This window comes from Aspergillus stella-maris, assembly GCF_047715825.1.
Source record: "Aspergillus stella-maris strain CBS 113639 unplaced genomic scaffold BDV14scaffold_82, whole genome shotgun sequence".
Taxonomy (NCBI): Eukaryota; Fungi; Ascomycota; class Eurotiomycetes; order Eurotiales; family Aspergillaceae; genus Aspergillus; species Aspergillus stella-maris.
In genome coordinates, this window is record NW_027396876.1 from 118,900 (window position 1) to 141,248 (window position 22,349).

Sequence of the window (22,349 nt, forward strand, 5' to 3'; positions counted from 1 at the left end):
CGACCCTAGACCAGACAAGTTCAGCACCTGTCAGTCTCAACCACGATTATCCTCTTCCACTTTCTTTCTACACTCGTTCAAGCCTTAGATACACAATCGCTAAATAACCATGGCTTCCTCAATGCCGCGACCCAAGCGAGCAGGCGAAGACTACGCGCGCACTCACCACCAAGACGAAGCCGACGACGGGCCGTCGAAAAAACCGCGATTCGATCTCCGGAACCCCTCGACTCTTGCGCCCGACGCGATCGATGACGATGCAATATTAGATGCAGATGAGATTGGGCGACGCGGACAACAGGTCCGCCGCAAGGCCGTCAATCTAGATGGGTACGAATCAGATAGCGACAACGAAGGATTCGATGCGCGGACGTCCAAGAAAGCGAAGCAAGAAGAGGCCAAACAAGAGGCCGACGATGATGACATGTTCGCGGAGCTACAAGAAGACTTTGGCGATGAGGAGGTTGACGGCGACGCGGCATTACACAAGAACAAGAAGAATGTACGATTTTTGCGAGACGATGAAATTGAGGGACAGGTTGCGTGTTCGAAGAGTGGTCGGACGTTACGCATGGATTTGAGTCAAGGCGGTGATGAGGTTGATATCGATGAGGATGACAGTGAGAGTGACATTGCTGAGGAGGACCGCGCGAAGGTCGAGACCGGTATTGATGAGGAATTGGGCGCTGGGTCGAACAAGAAGCACGCGCCGTTACTGGATGCGTTCAACATGCGGACTGAACAGGAAGAGGGCCGATTCGACGAACAAGGGAACTATGTCCGGAAGGCGGCTGACCCAGATGCCGTGCACGATTCGTGGTTGGAGGGAGTCTCTAAGAAGGATATTCGACTGGCCAAGGAGGCGGCTGATAAAAGAGAGGCTGAAAGGAAAGAGAAAGACCGCGAAAGTGATAGCATCTTGACGTCCGACGCACTGAAATCTCTCATTACAAAGCTACAACGCGGCGAGACTGCATTGGATGCACTCGCAAGGATAGGAAAGGGAGCACCTAAGAAGCCCAAATGGCAAACGAAAAAGAATAAGAAAAAGGGCGATCAAGATACAGACATGGCGGAGGACGATCCTAAAGAAACAGTGCGAAAGCAAGCAATTGAAGCTGTTACAGAGGCCGCCGATATCCTGATGGCCAGAGGGCAACCTGAAATCTACGACACTGAGCGCGAGATACTCACCAGGCAGTACCGTCGTGAGACTGGAGAGGACTGGATTGATCCTCCACAAGACGGTGATACGGTTGTCGGTGACGATGGGCCTGCAATGTGGGAATACCGCTGGTCTGATGCCCGCGATGGCGGTGCCGTACACGGACCTTACGATGGGCCCACGATGGAGTCATGGAAGGGTGCAGGGTATTTCGGTGAAGGGGTTGAATTCAAGAGGGTTGGTGACACTGGAGATTGGAATAGCAATGTCAACTTTGTATAGTAATAGTGCTGGAAGCTGTGATGAGCACCCATATGATACCAGACTCTGAAGCATTAATATTTTCGTTACGTAAACCTAGAAATCGAATCGGACCCAAACATCAAAAACCCACAATGAGCTGCAACAAGCGCCGAATGTATCGTACATCAGTCAGATGTGGTCAAAAAAGCATCAAGAACAGTTTTCGGCCATGGCCAAGCTTTCACATACTCCATCCATTGAACACCGAATGAATCTGTAAGCAATTGCAAGGGCTGCCTATGAGATTTCCATGGCATCTCCGTTAGGAGCAGTGAAGCTAACGTTTCCTTGGTCGCCAATGAAACGTTGCTCGTACGCATTGACGAACTTGACGCTGCGAGCTGGGTCGTAGAACAATCGGTAGCTCCGTTGAACATCATCAACACTAACCTCCTTGGCCTTGCGCTTTTGGCTGAGGAGATGTGATGTCGTGATGATGTTGCTGGCATATCTGAGATTGGACTCTTGGCCAATCTTGGTCAGAAGAGCCAGAGCGTCTGGGGAGAGGTCAATCTCTTCCTCCTGGGCTCGAATGGCGAGAATTTGTCGGATCTCGTCCGCTGAATAGGGCTGCGTGCTAACAATGACCACGCGGTCAAGGAAGTCAAGCGGCAAGCCGTGAGGAGAGGTATATGTCGTTCCGCGAATCTTCGAGTTGCCGCGGTTGCTTGCCATGATGACAATAGGAGCAAGCTCTGCCTCGAGAGCTCGGTTAATGTACGAATAGCATTCAATGTCCAGCATGTGAACTTCATCGATGAATAGAACACCGGGGATGATCTCAGCCTTGCCCTCTTCCTTCCACTCGGCGACCTTGGTGTTGATTTGGTCCCTAACCTCACTCCTGATCTCGCCAGTATCGCCGGAGAACAGAGCAAGGAATCCTTGCGAGCGTGAGTTGATAACATCAATCTCGTGCAAGCTGACTGTGTGAACAATTTCCTTGCGAACCTGAAGTTCACCCTCTGGGCATTGAACGAACTTGACATCTGCGCCCATCGCATCATAATCACGAGAGCGAGCATAAGAACGTCCGAGTTTGGTAATCTTGCCGGAGGACTTGTCGATAGAGATGATGTCTCCAGCCATCACTCTCTCTTTTGTCATCGAGTCGATCATCTTGGTTCCCATGTCGTAGATCGTCTCCATATCGGTCGTCTTGATTGTGAGTTTTCCTTGTTTGTTGCCCTAGACACATCAGCCAAATCCACATCGTTTTCAGTACAATATAAAATTCTAACTTACACCCGTCACACTTCGGTCAATTTGTATCTCCACCACTTCACCCTCAATGATCTCACTCTCCTCCTTTATCCGCACTCCGATTGACTTGCGGAAAGCTTGTGTCAAAGCCTCTGTCTTCGACATCTCCATTGAGAAGATTTCAGAAGCAGCAAGCATTGTGAAGGGGACGTCGGAGCCGAGGGACTGTGCCATACCCATGGCAATAGCGGTTTTACCGGTGCTTGGTGGGCCTGCAATCAGGACAGCGCGCCCGGCAATTTTTCCTTCCTTCACCATCTGAAGAATAACAGCGGCAGCCTTTCGGGCCTTTTCCTGACCAACAAGGCCTTGGGATGCCGCTCTCGGTTGAAGGCTATCCGTATCGACACCGAGGCCTCTGATGTGTGAGTGAGCAGCGATGAGGTTCAAACCCCGAAGCTCCTTGGACTCCGCGACGGTAGAAATTGGCTATTTCGAGCATCAGCAACTTGGATTCAAGCGACAATAAAGCAAAACCACGTACCGCTGCCATGATGAATACCAATGGGAATGAAACTGCTCAATACAAAAGAACGAGCGAGAGGAAGCTGGAATGGAGTCTGATCGCAAAGCCTTGATTGCTTCCGCGCCCCGAAAGCTTCACAAGCTGATAGCTTCACCGCCCGGCAGAAATTCCCCACGAACGCGTTCTCCGGAGCAACAGTCAGTCCATGGAAGGCCGCAGAAGCAAGACCAGCAAACTTTCTGATTGATCAAACTCGCTTTTCCTCCTTTATCACGCCTGAGTCCCCTGAGAACTTCATCGATTCGGTGAATTCACCGATGATTTACACGTTGCAGGCCATTTTGAGTTGCGGTTTCTTTCCTCCAATCTAAACAATTGAAATGACTTCGCACGATCCTTAAGACTGTAAGCCCCAATCGTACCTTTTGGCGTGGCATTTCAATAACAACTCATCTCCATTGCTTAGAAAAGCTGACTACATATCCCACGCGTTGAGATGGACCCCACGTCCTCCGCCTCACGCGACCCCCGCCTAAATCGGCCCTCTCTCCCTATCTCTAGATTGAGCGAACATGGAGAATCACCACACCGACCGACTGCAGGCTCTAGGCAGTACTCAGCGCCAGCCCTCCAGAATGATGCACCTCACAATCAGTTTATCCGGGGCATAAACGATTTGATGCGGATGGTATACCTCGAAAACACGTGCTTGTCAAAGAAAGAGGAGATACAGAAAAAACGATCAGAGGCAGAGGGGATGCTACGGAGGGCCAAGGCCCAGTCAGCATTCCCATCAGTTCTGGACGGCATTCAGCATCAACGCACAGAGCTAGACAGGGCCCTGACTGAGGTTGACGATAAGATCAAAAATCAAGACAGCCAGAGGCAGCGCCTAGTCAGCGAGCTTGGCAACATATGGGCTACAGTTGCGAATCCCACGTCCTCGCAGGCCGAGGAGAAAGTGCTGCAACTGCAGCAAGATGTAAAATTGGCCAATGAAAAGATCACAAGCCTGAACAGCCAAATTGCGAACTTGATCAGCCACAATAAGTCGGTCGACGGCCAGCTTAAGGGTCTTCGCGACAAACTTGATGAACAGCAGTCCATAATCAGTGTTCAACAAAGGTCTTTTGGAAGCTACACCGACTCGTTGACTGTGACCAAAAATGATGTGGACGAGCTAAGAAAAGATTTGATCCCCCTGAAAAAAGGTCTAGATGATAACTCCTCCCGAGTCAAACATCTAGAAGAAAGACCAGTTCAAAAAAGAGATGGAATGAACCTTGATGCCCAAAAGGCTCTTGACGACTTCTCAATTCGGTTCAAGTCCCTTGAACAAAAAAGTGAGGGTTTTGCTGAGAAGATTGAATCCCTGTCATCTCCTTACCAAAAGCTATCAGGCCTTCTGGATCAGGTCGATGTAAGGTTCAAGGAACAACAAGAAAAATTGACGAATCAGCAGCAGAAACTCGACCAGCTTGGTAGCAGCGGGATGTCAAATTCTAATTTAAGCAAAGTGCAGAGCGATATTCTTTCTATCAACAACAGATTCGAGATGATGCGGGGAATCTTGAGCGAGAAAGACGACTTACAATTCAAAGAGATGGAAACGCTCCAGGAGAGTTTCAAGGAATTGAAACAAGCTCAAACCCATCTCTCTGAGATGATGAAAGAGACCGTGCTTAGAACACCCAAAGAGCCCCTTGACACGAAGATCAACGGCTTGCTTACCGAAGTTCGGGGTTTCCACGAACAAGTAGGGCAAATAGAGGTGGTCAACATGGCAATACAATCTCTGGAGACAAGGTATAACAACGTATCAACAGAGGGGCTGGCACAGCACATGCTCGGGGCAATGCGCGAACTTTATCCTATTCCAGATAAGATTATAGGAGATCTGACAGGCCACGCTCATGAGCTGGTTTCGTTACGGCAAAAGGTTGACCAATTGGACACTAAGGGAACTATGTCTCCCGCGCTGCAGAATGAGCTGAGGCTCATGAAAGCCGCCCATGAGAACCTGCGAACCAGCGTCGTCGAGTTTAAACAGCGGCATCAGGGGATTGATCCACAGCAGGTTCTATCGATACAAACGCGCTTGGATGCTCTCGCTGAGAAACAAAGCACAACGGACGGCGCGCTCCACCAAAAGCAGGCTGATGATGATGCATTGGTGCAAAAAGTCAAAGATGAGAACCAGTCCTTGCATAGCCGCGTGAAGTCTCTGCAGGGCGACCTTGCAAAGCTGAATTCCGAATTCAACCAGGCGAAGCCAGCTGCTGGCCATGACGAGGAGGGCCTGCACTTGTTGGAAACTCGCATCGAGGCGCTGGAGCAAAGCACCACACAGGGTTACGACAAGTTAAAGGCCCAAGTGGATCGTATAAAGAAGACGGTTCGGCACCAAAACGCTTCTTCTGAACGTGCCTCCGCTCAGCCCGATGCCTCTCAAAGTCAGAGGGCCCAGCCACCACCGAGACCTGACCTTCTAGACGGGAGTCTCGGCATGAGAATCAAGCGTCGATACCCGTCAGACGAGGAGAGATCGCCAGCACCATCCCACTCTCCAAACCCGACAGGCTCGTCTACCCTCGCCCAGAGCGACGCCAGAAAGAAGAAGAAAAAGAAGAAACCGCGCCTCGAATCACAAGCCTTAACACAAGCCCAAGTTCTCTCCCGAACACCCATTGAGATCGACGACTAGGCTAGAGTGGATTTAGCCGCTCACTTCAGCTCGCTGGCTTGGCCCGTGCTTTTGCTGTCTTCTAGTTCTCCATACCGACTTGATCCTACTACTATCCTTCTGTGTTACTACCTTACCACTCGAATACCCCTATTGTACCGCGCCTGCTTTGTCTCCCGGTGGCGCGAATTGATACCACTTGATCAGGCATTTGGCGTTATCTTACATACTCTTACGAAGGTCATGGCCCGGAGTTCTCCTTACCTACATACATCGTTCTGTATTACATTTTCTACCTTTCTTTCGTCTCCAATCCGTCGCCTTCGGTTGGTTTTGGATGTATCTTATCCTATTACCTTTGTCTTTCTATACCTCTATTTCTTTCTAGTAGATCATTATCACACGAACGGACAAACAAGCAAATAAACAAACATGAAGTCTATCCATTTATATCCAACAATGGCCCAGTACAGTCTAAATTTAATCAACGTTCTGCAGGAACTCAACAACAGCTATACACAATCATTAGCATCATCTCGATAAAAATCAAGATAAAAGAACATACCCTTCCTAAACCCCTCCGGATTCTCTGAAATAACCCAATGCCCACTATCAACATCCACAACCCTCGAATCCGGAAAGAAACCCTTAATCGCATCCCTCGTCTCATCCTTAACGTACGGACTCTTCGTCCCCCTAACCACCAAAGTCGGCCCCCCAAATACTTTCTCCCCCGGCTGATCAAACGGAAACTGCCCCATCCCCTTAAGCGCATCACCCAGCGTCCCCAGCGGAACACGGAACTTCATGTTCCCACTCTCGGCGTCCCGAACCAGATTCGTTAGCAGGAATTGCCGAATGGGGAGGCTCTTCTCGTAGCGCTCGAGAATGGCGTCTGCGTCTGATTGCTTCGTCACGCGCGAGGACTCGATTGCTTCCATGCCCGTGATGTATTTCGCGAAGTCGGATTTCAGGGTTGCGGTTACGGGCGCGTTGTCTACGGGGATTAGGGAGGAGACTAGTGATGGGTTTGTGAGGGCAAGGGTCATTGCTGCCTTGGCGCCCCTTTTTCATGTCATGTATTGTCAGTTTGTTTGTGCTTCGGCTTAGGCCAGCTATTCGGGCAGGCAATGGAACAGAGTCGCCCAGTAAGTGAGGCGAGATGGGAGGAAAATGAGACGTACATGGAATGACCGATCAGAACACACTTTGCGAGCCCATGCTCGTTGATGAAGTCTGCGACGTCGTTGGCCATGACGGGGTATGTGTGTTCCGTGTCGTGGAAGGAGGCGCCGTGGTTGCGGAGGTCCTGTTACACGTTACCATCCATCATGTTCATAGACCCCAAACAAGGACAGTCTCTAGACTCCATGACCATTCCTAGTGCACGAGACTTGACTCAAGATGAAGGCAGGTAAGACGAACCACAATATAAACCTCCCTCTTCAGATCACGTGCAAGAGCCCTGCAATTCAACATTAGCCACTCATTCCACAACGTCAAGAATGCAAACAAAAAAAATAGAATCAAACAGACCGGCTAATACTCCGATTATTCTGCTTCGAGCCGAAAAGGCCGTGCAGGAAGATAATTGGGTTCCGCGTTGCTGATTCCTTCTCCGGGCCGAAGACTTGGTAGGAGAGGTCGGAGCGGAGGAGACGGGTGGTTGATGAGAATGCTCGGATAGTCGAAGCGCCGCGGAGGGCTATCCGTGGTGAAAATAGCATTGTGTGTTTTGGAAGATAATTAATGTACAAGAAGGTAAGGTAGTTTATAGATTGGAGAAGACGGAATGGTTAGCTATGACGCGGTTGGGAAATATTTACGGTTTATGGCACGTGACTACATTTTTACACTGGGGTAACCTAGGTTGTTATATGCGTTTTACAGGATTTTCATAGACAATCCCGATCTCTCTGGGACTGAGAAGTATGCGATGCGTATCGTTTTAAAAGGGATTGCGCTATGTTGGGGGATGATGAGAGTGAGTACTTGTGCTGCTGCACTGCAATCTAAATATATAGCGGCGCCACGCCCACCACGAAGTATGTTTCAGAAACGCAACAATCCTGGATCGATGACGGGTTTTATAAGCGACTTGGCTCTTCTACCATTGTTAGAGACCTGACGAATATGTTGGTAAGTAATGGACATTCTTTTCAGCTAGCAGCTTCTATTCTGTCATAGACTGTATGCAAGCCTTTTCACAAACGTCCGCAGGCGACCGGCAGTGCCAGGTCTAGCCAGGCTCAGGCGACCCCACTCGCTGGTGATGGATGATGGGGTCGTCTGTGCTGGCCAGCATTGCTCCGCTACATACAACTTGTGCTTCACACTATCATTCCGCTTGGATAACGCATGCTTAGATGCAGCGGTACATGGTATTTCGACGCGGCGTACCTGTTCACGGTCGGGGTCGTCAAGAGGTCAATTCTGTAGCGAATTCTAGCATCCGCTCCGGGTGATAATCTCAACGTTGGTTCTATCAGGGGCGGCTCTAGAGGGCCGCGGTCATTAAGGGCAAGGTGGTGTAATTCTCGGTTTAGATCGTGAAGGAAAGGTGATTTGTGCGGGCCGTTCCACAATGAGTGCATCCACAAATGGTGCTCGTGCTCTGTTGGTTTGTGTTGTCAGCTTCATGTTGCTGCTATTCTTTTCAGATTGTAGAAATAATAATATGCGGCTGGATGTATGATGACGACAGTAACAAGGGTAGAGGTGGGTACGCTCAGCAAGGGCAACCTGAGCCTCACCAGGTGCAGGGGTTGAAGGTCGACGCACCTACATAGACTCAAGCGAATATCTCGTCTTTATATTTCTCCCGGTAAGCGGCGGCAATCTGTTCCATCCCTGAGGAATCCGGCACGACGTCGAAGGAGTTGAGGCTTTGGGTACGGAGGTGCTCCTGATTCAAAGGGCCGCCCTTCCGATCACGCATGTACTTGAGCATCGCAAGAAGATCGCTCATATCAATGTCGACTTTCCGATCTTGTCCCGGGGTAAACATCCAGCGGATTTTGCGCTTCAAGGCCCACTTTATCGGCGCGGCGTAGATGATGACGTTGTCCCCTCTGTACAGCATGATATTTTGTTTCAAGGCCTTTCGAAACAGGTGTATCCTCGTCTCCTTAGTCACATAGGATGACATATTTTCGTTCGCCCAGTTCTCGCGGATTCCGAGCCTCTGCGACACCCGGAGGATTGCTTGCTCTATAGGTCCTTTGATGTCTTCGTCTGTCGCCCATTCTGGATCCAGCAGGTAGTTTAGGTCTTTTGTGGTATCGCGGTTTCTGAGGTAGTTGACGGCTAAGAATCCGCCGGCGGTAATCAGTTTTATAGGCGCGAAAGCGACGATGAAATCGAAGTGGCCCAATTCTTCATCGAGAGCCTGGAGCGCTGGGTCTAGTCAGAGATGGAGAACAGCAGGGGTCGATGGAGGCCGGTTTAGTGGGGGGAAAGCTGAATATACCTTCCTGAATGGCATTTGCGTCCAAAGACTGCCCGGGGTCGGACATTGTCACAGCTTGGACACAGTGACGGTCACAGCACGATCGCGGTCAGGTGGAGGGAATCGGAAAGGGCTAAGGAGGGACTGCAGTGGGATCTGAATGGGGAAGCGAGATGAGCTGTGGACCTGGGGGAGGAGGCCGGAGGTCAGTGATCAAGGACAGAGACAGAGGCAAAGGCAGAAAGGCGAGGACAAAGGTACGTAGGGAATCAATAGTGAAGGGAATAATGGGCTGGTCTGGCTGTTTGCGAAGGTACCCCGCATTGCTTGGCCCTCCCACCACGACCGACTCTGCTTGACGATACTAACCTGTCTGGCGATGACTTGCATTTGCTCGATGCACTCTTCAGCGATCAGTCCTGTCAGGGTGGCGATTTGCCTGTGGTCTGTTCCGGTGGAAGGGAGTTGGATCAGCTGCAAAGGCCGCAGTCCGTCTTGTCCGGACCGTACCTTTTTCGACGCTAGCAACTGCCCACGCTATTCTTTCGCTTCCCTCACTTCAACTCCGACCCGCCCGCACGCCCTCTCCTCCGAACAACCTACATCCGACAGGAAGCGCCGCTCGGAACTCTGATCGCTTGGTCCAATGACGGGGGCTCGCCAGCTTTTCCCGCGGCGTCAAACACCAGCAAGGGGGCAATCAATAGTCACCGATCTATAGATTCTCTGGACCTGGTGGGGAGCGCGGGGAAAGCCGCACATGGTCCGCAACCCCAGACGACCAGCGCCCAGAGGTTTATCTACAAACGGTCCACGGTCCACGAGCTGTGCGTCCTCGCCGAATCTCAACCGGTCTGGACTCTGTCTTGCGACTGCCGGTTCCTTGACAAGAGCCTCACTGGAGCTTGGAATTGAGCCTCTGAGATTCCGCCAGCTCATAGCCAGATGCAGATCATCTCGCCGGTGACACAATATCTGCTTACTAAGAGCTCCAGTCCATACGGACCTCAGGATCTTGTCCACCAATCTCTTGGTTGAAACACACCTGCCGCGGAGTCATTGTCGAATCACATTCGCCAACCACCTAGCAGAATGTCCGTGCATAAAGACGAGGACATAATTGATGGGAAAAGGTGTGGGAAACTACTACGGTCCGCGAAAGTCGCACGGTTCGCACCTTCTCTCGGTGGAGCTTATCATTCAGAATACATCAGAAGTGGTATATAATTGTCGGAAAGCAGGTCATGTCAGCAAGTATACAGCTGACGGGTGTGATATGCTTGCCATTTACGGATACAGAAGCCATTTGATGCTCCATCTGGTACAGTCTGCGAGGTAAATAAGCTTACTCTAGCATCGGCATCGCGCGAAACAGCAAGGTATGATTACTATTCCGTGGGTTTCACCCCATTGCCTGGACTCGGTCCTTTTGCATGGTGAAATTAGTGTTCGGTGTCTATCAGCTTGATGAGTGATGGGCTTGTCTAATGCCCAATGCCAGCCCCCCCCCCTTTTCAAGGACCCCATTTCTACCCTCCTCACTCATGAACCGAACTTATATATATGAAGAGCCCCAGAAAAGCTATTTTATATCAGCAGTCAGATACTCTTGAGCGAAAGCTTAGTACTTGGCCACCACTACGAGGTAAAACTAGCTCAGCATACTGCCTGTCTGGAAACTATATGCTTTCTAAAGTCTATAAGACCACAAGATCTTCCCAAACCGGCATGTAATGCGGTGGAAAAATAGCCAATTGCTCCTTCTGGTATGTGGCTATTACTCCGAATCATTGAGCACTGCGACGTGGAGGAGATAGCAAGGGCGATGCACGGCAAAGAAGGGATTTTGATAGCAGAACGAAGTATGTTCGGGGATCGTCAGGGGAGGAAGATCTTGGAAATTCGGCGAATTCAATGAAGCTTCTCGAATGACTTATTTACAGAATACCTATGAATAATTGAGCTTGATAGTTCTACGATCTACAACTACAACATCAATAGCACATGCTGCAGTTGATCCTTTCTAAAAGAGCACTAGTGGCATCTGATATCCCCGACAGTTCCTCCCGAGGTCACGGCAATTTCTCCAAGCTCCTGCACAATCAATCCATCAGTCGCTCTTTTAATCCTTCAGTCGCTCCTTATCTTGCCTCTCTCTCTCTCTCTCTTACTGCTTGTTTTAATTCTAACACACTCAGTTTAACTCTCCCATACACCAACCCACCATGGCGCTTCCCCTCCAGAAAGTAAACCATCTAGCATCTTTCACTCAACTATCTCCAACAATATACGTCTCCGAACCCGATCTCTCAGCCCCCGACACAGGCGACTACCCCAGAACAATTGTCATAGCATTCTGGATGAACGCTTTCTCCCGCTCCCTGGTAAAATACATCGCCGGGTACCGCCGTCTCGCTCCGCGCGCAAGACTAATCTTCATCCGCACATCCTCGTCCGAATTCATTCTCCGTCCTACCAAACGCGCGCAGTATGCGCGACTTCAACCGGCCGTTAAGGCTTTGCGCTCCTTGCCGCCGGACGAACCTGTATTCATGCACATGTTCTCCAACGGTGGTGTTTTTGCCGCTACGCATTTGCTCGAAGCGTATCAGATTGCCGCGAGGCATCCCTTGCGCGTCTCGTCGACCGTGATTGATAGTGCGCCTGGGACGGCTACGCTCTCGGCATCGATCAAGGCATTCTCGTATATCCTGCCGAAGAGGTGGATTTTGCGAATCTTAGGGAAGATGTTGCTTGTCGCTTACCTGACGTCTATGTATGTGCTGGGTAAGATCGCGAGTAAGGTCTTTGGTGTTCGCGATGCGGTTAGTATTTCGCGGCAGGTTATCAATGATAAACGGATTATGCGCGGATCAATTAAGGTGCGCGAAAGTCCGCCTCGACGGTGCTATATCTATTCGGACACGGATGAGCTTGTCGATTGGAGGCATGTTGAGGAGCATGCCGAGGATGCGGAGAAGAAGGGGTTCTTGGTCAGGCGGGAAAAGTTCTTGGGCTCGGAGCATGTTGCGCATATGAAGGCTGATCCGCAGAGGTATTGGAAGACGGTGGGGTTGTATTTGGGTGAGCCTGGGGCGGAGGGGACGGTGGCTGATACTTATTAGATGGCGCTGGCGTCATCTAGGTCTACTTTCTCTTCTTGGAATTCTTGCTTGATACCGCCATATTTTCTACTTATACTCAACTGATACTAAATATAGAGACTAATGACTATACACCTTACTTTACCTAACAATTCAAACAAACTAAATATACATAACCAACACCCTATCAAGAACCACAAATCCCCAACCCACCAAGCAACTACTCTAATACCTCCCCTTCAACCTCTCCAAAACGGGCCCCTCCATCGCAACATTAGGAACAAGCCTCGCAATCCCCTCCAATAACCCCCCCTCACACCGGTTAACCTCCACATACCGTCCACTCCAACTATAAACCAACTCCCCATGCCTGCTATTATCATTAAACAAATAAACCACACTCCGCGCAACAACATCCGGCTCCTGCACAATCGCCCCAAATGGCCTTAATATATCAGCCGCCACAATCCCCGTTGCTGTCCAGGAGGGCGCTATCCCGTTTAACCGGATGAAAGGGTAACTTGATGGCTGGAGAAGATCCGTGTAGAGACCGCGGAGGATTCCGAGAACACCATGCTTCGCGACTGTGTAATCCGCTGCACAGAAGTCTTGGAATGCGGATGCTGATGCCGTTGTTACGATGCTTGGTGATGAGGTTCTATCTCCGGGTGCGGGGTTCGGTTGAGCAGATGCGAATCGGTGGAGGAAGTAGACGGCTAACCGAACGGTGTATATCACGGCTAGGAGATTCACGTCGAGCACGCGGAGGTCTGGTGGTGCGAGGCGGGATGCTTGGTGCAGGTCATCCTCTTCTTGGTCCCCTGGACCAGTACCAGTACCAGTACCAGTCTCAGATCCCGCATCAAGCCCCGTCTCAAACGTCTCCTCCAAAAAGTTCACTCGCGGCCCAATCCCCGCATTCGCAAAGACATGGTCTATTTTCCCGAAATGCTGGATTCCAGTCACGAAGAGATTGCGGATGCTGGGCCAGGACGTGACGTCTGTGTAAATGAAGAGGAAAGGGTCTTTCTTCTCAGTCTTGGGGTCTGAGTCTTGCTGCGATGGTGATGGGATGGAAGCTAGGAGCTCGTTGTGGTCTGGTTCGGGGAGGGCGTTGATGTCGCCTGCTATGACTTTTGCGCCGAGGGAGAGGGCTAGCCGGGTTGTTGCTAGGCCTATGCCTGATGTGCTTCCTTTGGATTTGTTAGGCTTGGCAAGTTGGTAGGTATCAGAGGGAAGAAGCATGGCGGATTTGATGGGGCCTGGGAGAGAGGTACCTGTAATGAGGACGACCTTGTCCTTTAGCGCGGTGAGGAGTTCATCGGGGATTTGGAATTCTGTCATCTTTGGTGTAATGCTTGTTTGTTAACTGGTGTCTTTGCGTATACGCCTTTGAGTGGTCTATACCTACCTATGTAGTGGCTGCAAGCTTGTAGGCATTTCTAGGAAGAGGGAGGGCTGCCACGGCCGAGGTATAAGTACTGGGACAGAGTGCGGGGAGATGAGGGGAACAGTAGTAGATCATATAAGATGTCAGCATCATTCATATATTCTATAACCACTCGCTATGCATATATCTATTTACAGTAATATTCAACGCCAGCCCAATGTGCAGCACTTTTCGGGGTTCATGATAGGTGGGTAGTTAGATACGCAAAACATCATCTACTTCCCCTTGGACTCTGGGAACTCATCATCAAGCTTCAACCTCGCCGTGACGTTCATACTCATCAACTCCTGGATAAGTAGCTTCGCCGCATAAGGAATGACCATCTTGACGACGTGCCTCGACGACTTGCACCGCTGGCACCAGTTCAAGTACCCCATGAACCCGCACTGCTCGCAGACGTCGACCTCATGCCGATCAGATGAGATCATCAATCGCTCAAGCAAGAGCTGACTGGTTCCGTAAGCAATAAGACAGTCACGCTCCATCTCACCGAGACGCAGACCTCCGTCACGAGATCGACCTTCTGTGGGCTGGCGTGTCAGCGTGGCGCGGGGTCCGCGCGCACGAGAGTGCATCTTGTCTTGAACCATGTGCTTGAGTTTCTGGTAGTAGATGGGTCCCGTGAAGACGTAGAAGGGGAGGGCTTCTCCCGTGATGCCCGAGGTGAGGTAATCTTTGCCACCGTAGCTGAAGCCCTTGTCGATGAGGATCTGGGACATTTCCTCGACGGGGCTGCCACCGAAGCAAGTTCCGTAGCCGTGCTGGCCTGAGAGAACACCGGCTTTACCGGAGACGAGCTCGAGCATTTTCCCGACTGTCATGCGCGAGGGGAAACCGTGCGGGTTCATGATAATGTCGGGGTTGATGCCTTGGTCCGTGAAGGGCATGTCGGCTTGGTCGGCGATAATACCTGTAACACCCTTTTGACCGTGGCGGGAGGAGAACTTGTCGCCGACTTCGGGGCGACGAGTCTGGCGGGTTAGGACTTTGATGATTTGGTTTTCGTTTTCCGTGACGGAAACCATGACCTTGTCGATGTAGGCTGGGTCGGGGAGCTTGTAGGTCATTGGGGTAGGGTTGTAGTTGACTGGGCGGCCGGCGTCGGAGCCGTTGAAGCCCGAGGATAACGACTGATCTGGAGTGGACTTGTTGATGTAGACTTCGCCTGCATTAACCTGCTCACCCACGGCGGCCAATCCGTCGCTTTCCAGGAGAGCGTGCTTTCTGATGGGTGCGTCGTTCTCGTATGTGGGCGGGTTGAGAATATCCTTTGTGCCGTTGGAATAACTCTTCATGTTTGTGACGTATTTGCGGAAGACCTGGCAGCGACCGAAGCCTCGGTCGACTGATCCCTTGTTCAAGACCAGGGCATCCTCAATATCGTAACCAGAATAACTCATGACGGCAACGGTAGCGTTCTGGCCAGCCGGAAGCTGATCATATTTGGTCAATTCGATTGTGCGTGACTTGACCATGGGTTTCTGTGGGTAGACCATCAAGTATAGGATGGAATCGATACGGAGGAACTGATTTGATGCGATAGCTCCAATCGCTTGTTTACCCATAGCACATTGATAGGTGTTACGCGGGGACTGATTGTGGTGAGGATAAGGAATCAGACCGGCGACAGCACCGAGGATGGTGAAGGGTTCAATCTCCATGTGAGTTGTCGTATCGCTAATGTCTTGCTCGTAAATGGAAATCAATGAATCGTTCTCTTCGTTGACGTCGACATATTCAACCAAGCCTTGTGCGAGGAAATCATCGAACTGCATCGTCCCATCGCGGAGCTTGCGAAGATGATGCTTCTTGACGCGCGACTTGCCATCCTCGACAATAATGAGCGGCCGGCAAATGCGCCCATCATCAGTCGCAACATGCACGGCACGTTGGTGATGATTGATATAGATACTGACAAACTCAGAAATTCTGCCCATTCGTCGTAGCCGTCGGAAGGCATTCAAGAAGTATTTCGGACGTCGCGTCAACGCCATTGGCGTACCGTTGATCGAGATGGTATAGCTTCCAGGCGCGTAAATCTCTTTACCACCTACGGTTTCAATGTCTTCTGCACCAAGCATGAAAATGAGATTCCTGATCGGGCCTTCTTCGTCGTTTGTGGTAATGTGCGTCATGAGAGCCAAGTTCTTTACAAGACCACAGGCTTCACCTTCGGGCGTATCCGCAAGACAAATCATTCCAAATTGCGAAGGTTGTAGAGCTCTGGGTCCACTGACCTTTCTCGTCTTTTCGAACTGACTGCTAATACGAGTCATCATTCCAAGGGCCGCGATATAACTGAGTCGACTGAGTACGTGTGTGACACCAGCACGCTCCATGCGGAAACGTTTCAGACTCCAGTTGCCCGTCGAAATTGCTCGGTTCATTCCCTGCGTGATATGGTTGCTATGCATGCCAATGACACTCCAGGCGTCAAACTGCTCAGCGCGGTTGCGCTTGTTCAAGACTTTGTCAATGTTCATTTTGATGTCAAAGCAGAACTTCTTGAACAGATCTTCGAACAGAAGAGCCAGCAATTGTCCTGCCAACTCAAGTCGCTTGTTACCAAGGTAGTCGCGGTCGTCCACCAGAGCAGCGTCATTCTTCGCCATAAGCACACGGCGAGCCATGTTAGCGACGTAGATGGCCTTGGGACGAAAGTTCATGTCCTTGACTTCGATGTGGGAGATGATGACGGATGCGATGGCCTCGACGGCTTCTTGTACGTGGGTCCGGCGGTAGGTTCCCTGCTTGCGGTTGATCTTGATTCGAGAACCAATCCAGTCAAGAGCCTGCTGCTGTGTGTGAACCCCAACTTTGATTGCTTCCTCGAAGTTGATCGCGAAGTCTTCTTGATAGACCTTGTCCACACCGGCAACCAGAAGCATCATCTCCTTGTCGGTATGAATTCCCATTGCCTTGAGAAGGATGACGATCGGGATGTCTTCGCTGAGAACGTTGTGCTTGACGTATAACCTTTCTTTCTTGAGGATGATGTAACTCTTCGACTTGCGCTCGTTGGAAGAACTGTAAAAAGTCAATAGATAGTCGATACAATTGAAAACATCATATCTTCTTACCTTGTGACCGACGCCTGGACGATTTCCTTCTTGGGATCGGTCTCAACGATAATTCTGTTCTTGCTCAATTGCTCCTGGACAAGAATGACTTTCTCTGTTCCATTGACGATGAAATAACCACCAGGGTCGAGAGGACACTCGCTGAGAACAGTCATCTCTCCTGGCGTTTTGTTTCCAAGCACACATTTCGAGCTGCGAAGCATGACCGGCATTCTACCAATAGCGACACCCTTCTTCTTCACCCTCTGGCGGCCACGGATATATTCAAAGTCGACCTGGATTGGGGCAGCATACGTTGTGTCGCGCAGTCGGCATTCTTGTGGAGTAACAGTTGATTCGGAGAATTCAGCCCGCACATCCTGAGGCTCGTCGGCTCGTCGCGGAAATCCGAGGTAGATGTCGGTAAACTTGATGTAAAAGTGGTGGTCGACATCACTGCGAATCGTGTTGCTCGACTCGACGATTTTCTTCAACTGCACTTCCACGAGGTAGTTATATGAGTCGATGTGCTGCTTGACCAGTCCCTTGACTTTCAAAAACGCCGGCAGCAAATTCCATTTATCCTTGGCGGTGTTAATGGGGTCCGTCAGAGATTTGTTGGCGTAGAATGGTTCCAATAAGGCGTCAAAAGGATCGCGGTGACGGTATGGGTATGTCGGCTCTGGCACCTGCTCCGTTTCTGCATCGGCGACATTGTCTTCTCCGCCGGTCGTTGGTTGTTCGGAATTCGAGGCTTCCTTGGCTTCCTTGGCCTGAGCGACACGCTTCCGTCGAGCAGTCTCTGTTGTTGTCTTGGTTGAAGGAGCCTGGGTCAGATGGTTTGACATTAGCGAAGAGCGCGGCGAACGAAGATTTTCGGAGTCATACCTCTGAATATTGCGCAGCCCGCGCGCTGACCGGGGCCACGGCTCTCTTCCGGGGCGGCATCCTGAGATTATGGACTCCGAGACGAGGTACTACCAAAGGCTATTCTTCTTAAAATGTAGCCCAAGATCAGTGGAGGTTCATGGCAGTTGGTATGCGAAAGCGCAATTTTCTTATCGGCGAGGGGAAAAGTTGCGGATGACTTGCCGTATGTAGGCGAGGGGTGATTATGTAATAAACAGCTATCCATATCCGGTTAGTGTATCAAGTGTCTGCTGACCAATACATCCATCTTCTCCGCACGCTGCATCTACAAAACAACCAAGCCCCTGTATCTATATGTTGAACTTCGCCACGTCCGTAATATTTGGTACACCACCCGAAGAATATGAAGGTCTGATTCATTGAATCTAGGTACGATACTGCACTAAATACAGTCGAAATAGGGGTAAGCTGACTAAAAGACTGAGCAAGCGCTGACTAATATCGAACCAGCGTTCCTAGCGGTATCCTAAGTTCGACACTATACCAGTTCTATTCATGTGCTAGGCGGCTCATTACACCCGATATACATTCGCTGACCACTCACTCTTCTTCTGATCTCCGAACAGCTTTGACTATATCACAGGCATCCGGATGTTTTCAGGTGCCCTCCGAGCAATCGGGCGAACAGCCTTCTTCAATGACCATGAACTCGTGCTCTTGGATCTGAATGCTGCCTCAATCTCATCCAATGATCTGCCCTTGGTCTCAGGCATATACAATGTGCAAACCACCGCCGTGATCAGCGAACATCCACCGAATAAGAAATAAGCACCATAGCTGCTCTTGTCCAATAAGATGGGCGTCACAAGAGCAACAAGGAAGTTTGTTGCCCAGTTGCTGCCATGCGCAAGACTCGTTGCCGATGCTCGAGTTCTCTGTGGTTGAATTTCAGCCGAGTAGATCTTGACTGCGACGGCCCAGCTGAGAGAGAAGATCACGGCAAAAATATAAATCGAGACGATTACAACCCAGCGGCCAGCCCCAGTTGAGCTGTGAACCGCATTTCCTGCATACAAAGCCCCCATTAGAAACATCGTGAGAGCAATACCAATGCCACCGTATATGAGACTGTGCCGGCGACCCCATTTGTCCGCCCAAATCAAGGCTGGGATGGTCACGGTGAAGATGACGAGGGCTGAAACTCCAGACGCGAAAAAGCTGGCGTCCGCTGAAGCTAGGCCTGCTTGTTCGAATAACAGAGGAGCATACTGAGCAGAGACCAATCAGCTTATACCTAAATCAATGGGGTCATTATCCCAGAACTCACATAAAGAACACCATCTATCCCGCTAAGCTGCTGCATTGCCATCAGAAACACAGCTAGGGCTGTACGCGACCGAACATCCTTGGAGAATATATCGAAAAGCTTGTGTTTCACGGACCGGTCCTCGACTGGTTGGGAGGCCACGGTGATGTTGGTCTTAGGCATAGTGGTCACATCTTGAGAATCTGGACCCCGAAGACCTGAATCTCTGTCTTGTTCGATCTCACTCTTTTCGCGTTCCGCATGGCTTACGCCGAGTAGATCCCAGATAGCCTCTGCTTCCGCCTTTCGCCCGTGAAGTGTGAGCCACCTGGGAGATGGTACGAGCCACATGACCGCAACCACCGAGAAACAGACTGATAGACAGGCCAGTATCAGAAATGGCGTGCGCCACGACATTGACGACTGGATTCGGGCAGTCCCATAGCACGTGAAGAAGCCGATTACTAGCCCGAAGGTGATCAGCAACTGAGGGCCAGTCGTCAAAGCTCCTCGATTACCGGGCGGCGAAATCTCGCAGATGTACCTGCTCGCAGTCAGACAAACACGGTGATCTGCTAAAGCATGTCAACATACACGACCAATGTACCCAAATATAGCCCCTCTCCTATGCCTTCGATACAACGTCCAACAACAAACATGCCGACATGCACCGCACCAGCCTCAATCGCTGCACCCAATCCAAATATCATTGTTCCTATACCGATGCCCTTCGGGCGACCGAATTTGTCCGCGATGTATCCAGCGAAGAATGATGATGTTGCCGCGGGGATCAAGATCGCAGACACAAGCAGACCATGCACTGTGGCAGACTGTTTTCCAAACTCCTCCACGAAGCTATCCATGACGGTCACGGGTCCGATAATACCAGTGTCCATGCTGCGGGACCGATCACAGTTAGAGACGGGGTGATCCCCAAGGAGGTTTGGACCTTACCCAAAGAGCAGACCACCGCATGAGCACAGTATGCTGGCGAGGACATATCGCGGCGGCATCTGAAAGCGCTGTACGGCCATTTTGATGGTTGCCCTCACCGCGATGTGACTATCAATGTCCAAGTGTCTCGTAGTCAAACACAGCCCTCAGCGCTCATAAGACTTTCGAAACGTTGAGAGAGAAGAACACAACACAGCCTGAACACAAGAAACCATGGCGGGGTTCAAAGCAAAGATTTTTATATCCTTCCAGCCCTAGTATCTACAAGCTCCCGGTTCCGACCTAATCTCCAACTGGACCCTCCACCAAGACTTAGCATCAGCCAGGGTCCCACACCATCCACCCCACCACGATTAAAAATCCAACTTTTCGATCAATCCAGATTCTCAGAAAAGCTGCTCAAGGGATCTTTCATCAAGTCAAGATAGCCTGCGATTTCTCTATCAGGCGGCTGAACAGATCAGCAAACCCTACCCGCGTCCAAGTAGGAAATCCTATCCATTTTTCTTTGATGTATGGACGCCGCAAACTGCAATTCTCGCGACAACTTTATCCACCCTCATGGCTCCTGATAAGATCCATCAGCCTTCTTTCGTGTATTAGGAATTTATGCGCAGGGTCCGGTTCCCTTTGTTTTAAGAACCCACACACGCAATCTGCCGCTGATGGCTCTAAAGGACTGTCTTACACAATAAGATTTCTTTCAACTTGACCGTCGCATCTATATTGTGAGCTCCTCGGAAGAATTACTCCTCTCATCGGGTCCTCCCGTTACGCGTCTCGACGCCCTGCTCTGCATGCATGATGCCTCACTTCGTACGTGATGTCTAAGTTATCACTATCGTACTTCCATAGGCTTTCTAGGCGATCGGTTCTACTTGCTACGAAATGCCGATACTGAGCGGTCGGGAGTCGAGACTCTCAGCTACACTTCCTGCATCTCCTAGGTAGTTAGCGCGTGCCAAATCACAGTGTAGTCATTTGAACGTGCGAGACTCTTGGTTAGATAAACAGATTAGCCAACTCATCCCAAGCTAGCTCCTGTAGCTTGCAGCTTCTAAATAAGTAATTCTATCGGGTGTCTAGAGTCTAGAGTTCAGACAAGTACATAGCTAGTTAAGGGCTACTGTGGAGCAGCAAGTAGGTTCCGATGCAGGCGGCAAGCCACGCTTCCATCGTCGATGGAGGCCATGGCCACGCCGACGCCCATGGTCCGTGCCTACTATCCAGCGGAGGACGTTCTTTCAGGTGGTAATGTCGTCGATGGAAGATACACTCGGTCTACCCGGAGTGATCAGAAGTGATCACTCTCTTTTCTAGATTGAGATGAGGTAGTAGAATGATCTCGCTGTCTACGAGAGGATAACCCATTTAGATGGGTGGGCAACTCGGAGGATCATGGAATAATGGATCTAAGTTTGCCTACCTACATACTGTGTAGGGCACGAATCCAGGTGGGCCTCGAGAGCCGTCATAATCGAACTCCTATAGGAAGGTTTAGGTGGGAGCATAAGCCATAGCCCATAAGGGTTAAGGCACATTCAAGTGGCTCGCGAAAACAAACCCTACCTTAGGTACCTTGTAACCTTAGTCTCGGGATCACTATGGATAGACACGGCAGCAGGACCCAGAGGATGGATTCGGTTCCGGCGGTTCGCCAGCGCCTCTCGGGGTTGTCTAGACTTGTGGGGTTGGGCAACAGTTTATTTAGAGAAGTTCAGAATGAAGCTATTTTTAAAAGGGAATTGGGCAGTTATCTCATTCTGCGTTGGGAGTCGAGACTCTGAGAATGGATATTGTGAAGAGTCGAAATATCGGCCCACAGCATTAGGAAGTGCAATAAGTACGGAGCACGTAGGGAGAGGACGAGAGGTTCTGGGCTATCGAGAGCCTAGGAGCATGGAAAGCGAGCGGATGGTACGGAGGTGTGCACCAAAAGTCTTCGCCGCGCTAGTAATGGCGCTAGTGAAAGAATGTATCGGACCATAGCGATGCTTGTAAATTACTATGGCCACCAATGTTACGGACCATTCTTAACTTAATGCTTTACTTCTGCTTGATAAATCAACTAAATAAGGAAAATGAAGCTATTCAGAGACCTCGGGTGGCCACTAAGCAAGATCTTCGCGCGTGGAGAGCTGACCTTTCAGCCGCTTGCCCTTCCAACTTCGCGTATCTCGGTCCTCGCGGCCTTCCTTGTATTCATTACCCCCTTCATTTCGAATAACTTCCTGTATATGTCTCATAAGCCTTTCAATCCAGTGTTGAATTCGTTCCT

General features: G+C 50.5%; 9 protein-coding genes across 9 annotated transcripts; 4 read left to right on the plus strand and 5 right to left on the minus strand.

Moving 5' to 3' along the window:
* The first annotated feature begins 27 nt into the window (after nucleotides 1-27).
* BDV14DRAFT_183010 (GYF domain-containing protein) lies at nucleotides 28-1,483 on the plus strand. The gene has a single exon (XM_073770311.1). The coding sequence runs from the start codon at nucleotides 110-112 to the stop codon at nucleotides 1,445-1,447; it is 1,338 nt and encodes a 445-aa protein (XP_073623292.1). The 5' UTR covers nucleotides 28-109; the 3' UTR covers nucleotides 1,448-1,483.
* Nucleotides 1,484-3,296, minus strand: rvb2 (RuvB family ATP-dependent DNA helicase reptin). The gene is made up of 3 exons (XM_073770312.1): nucleotides 3,216-3,296; nucleotides 2,714-3,160; nucleotides 1,484-2,656 (listed from the first exon to the last, which is right to left on the minus strand). Exons 1-3 carry the CDS (start codon nucleotides 3,222-3,224, stop codon nucleotides 1,706-1,708), a joined length of 1,407 nt encoding a protein of 468 aa, XP_073623293.1. The 5' UTR covers nucleotides 3,225-3,296; the 3' UTR covers nucleotides 1,484-1,705.
* Nucleotides 3,297-3,328: 32 nt separating this feature from the next.
* BDV14DRAFT_147577 (uncharacterized protein) lies at nucleotides 3,329-6,012 on the plus strand. Its single transcript, XM_073766486.1, has 2 exons — nucleotides 3,329-3,602; nucleotides 3,664-6,012. Exon 2 carries the CDS (start codon nucleotides 3,694-3,696, stop codon nucleotides 5,899-5,901), a length of 2,208 nt encoding a protein of 735 aa, XP_073623294.1. The 5' UTR covers nucleotides 3,329-3,602; nucleotides 3,664-3,693; the 3' UTR covers nucleotides 5,902-6,012.
* BDV14DRAFT_147573 (uncharacterized protein) lies at nucleotides 6,013-6,349 on the plus strand. Its single transcript, XM_073766485.1, has one exon. It carries the CDS (start codon nucleotides 6,124-6,126, stop codon nucleotides 6,304-6,306), a length of 183 nt encoding a protein of 60 aa, XP_073623295.1. The 5' UTR covers nucleotides 6,013-6,123; the 3' UTR covers nucleotides 6,307-6,349.
* BDV14DRAFT_147566 (putative alpha/beta hydrolase) lies at nucleotides 6,334-7,734 on the minus strand. The gene is made up of 5 exons (XM_073766484.1): nucleotides 7,417-7,734; nucleotides 7,306-7,345; nucleotides 7,065-7,189; nucleotides 6,446-6,945; nucleotides 6,334-6,392 (listed from the first exon to the last, which is right to left on the minus strand). The coding sequence occupies exons 1-5, from the start codon at nucleotides 7,605-7,607 to the stop codon at nucleotides 6,361-6,363; spliced, it is 888 nt and encodes a 295-aa protein (XP_073623296.1). The 5' UTR covers nucleotides 7,608-7,734; the 3' UTR covers nucleotides 6,334-6,360.
* Nucleotides 7,735-8,671: 937 nt separating this feature from the next.
* On the minus strand, nucleotides 8,672-9,395 carry BDV14DRAFT_204862 (uncharacterized protein; the record flags this gene model as incomplete). The annotated part of the gene is made up of 2 exons (XM_073774612.1): nucleotides 8,672-9,276; nucleotides 9,350-9,395. 2 exons carry the CDS (start codon nucleotides 9,393-9,395, stop codon nucleotides 8,672-8,674), a joined length of 651 nt encoding a protein of 216 aa, XP_073623297.1.
* Nucleotides 9,396-11,427: 2,032 nt separating this feature from the next.
* On the plus strand, nucleotides 11,428-12,687 carry BDV14DRAFT_183022 (TMEM53 family protein). Its single transcript, XM_073770313.1, has one exon. The coding sequence runs from the start codon at nucleotides 11,554-11,556 to the stop codon at nucleotides 12,451-12,453; it is 900 nt and encodes a 299-aa protein (XP_073623298.1). The 5' UTR covers nucleotides 11,428-11,553; the 3' UTR covers nucleotides 12,454-12,687.
* BDV14DRAFT_211789 (uncharacterized protein) lies at nucleotides 12,658-13,936 on the minus strand (the record flags this gene model as incomplete). The annotated part of the gene is made up of 2 exons (XM_073776163.1): nucleotides 13,710-13,936; nucleotides 12,658-13,625 (listed from the first exon to the last, which is right to left on the minus strand). Exons 1-2 carry the CDS (start codon nucleotides 13,774-13,776, stop codon nucleotides 12,658-12,660), a joined length of 1,035 nt encoding a protein of 344 aa, XP_073623299.1. The 5' UTR covers nucleotides 13,777-13,936.
* Nucleotides 13,937-14,097: 161 nt separating this feature from the next.
* Nucleotides 14,098-20,013, minus strand: BDV14DRAFT_193097 (DNA-directed RNA polymerase III core subunit RET1; the record flags this gene model as incomplete). The annotated part of the gene is made up of 6 exons (XM_073771721.1): nucleotides 14,098-16,909; nucleotides 16,963-17,768; nucleotides 17,830-17,890; nucleotides 18,589-19,079; nucleotides 19,139-19,661; nucleotides 19,712-20,013. 6 exons carry the CDS (start codon nucleotides 20,011-20,013, stop codon nucleotides 14,098-14,100), a joined length of 4,995 nt encoding a protein of 1,664 aa, XP_073623300.1.
* Nucleotides 20,014-22,349: the final 2,336 nt, after the last annotated feature.

Excerpts from the sequence above, each read along its gene's own strand:
- BDV14DRAFT_183010 (XM_073770311.1), top strand. The coding sequence starts at position 110 with ATGGCTTCCTCAATGCCGCGACCCAAGCGAGCAGGCGAAGACTACGCG.
- rvb2 (XM_073770312.1), bottom strand. Across the intron at positions 2,657-2,713 it reads TTGACCGAAGTGTGACGGGT|GGCAACAAACAAGGAAAACT; the intron begins GTAAGTTAGAAT and ends TGATGTGTCTAG.
- BDV14DRAFT_147577 (XM_073766486.1), top strand. The coding sequence starts at position 3,694 with ATGGACCCCACGTCCTCCGCCTCACGCGACCCCCGCCTAAATCGGCCC.
- BDV14DRAFT_147573 (XM_073766485.1), top strand. The coding sequence starts at position 6,124 with ATGGCCCGGAGTTCTCCTTACCTACATACATCGTTCTGTATTACATTT.
- BDV14DRAFT_147566 (XM_073766484.1), bottom strand. The coding sequence starts at position 7,607 with ATGCTATTTTCACCACGGATAGCCCTCCGCGGCGCTTCGACTATCCGA. Across the intron at positions 7,190-7,305 it reads AGAGGGAGGTTTATATTGTG|GACCTCCGCAACCACGGCGC; the intron begins GTTCGTCTTACC and ends AACGTGTAACAG. Across the intron at positions 6,393-6,445 it reads TCCGGAGGGGTTTAGGAAGG|CTGTTGTTGAGTTCCTGCAG; the intron begins GTATGTTCTTTT and ends GATTGTGTATAG.
- BDV14DRAFT_183022 (XM_073770313.1), top strand. The coding sequence starts at position 11,554 with ATGGCGCTTCCCCTCCAGAAAGTAAACCATCTAGCATCTTTCACTCAA.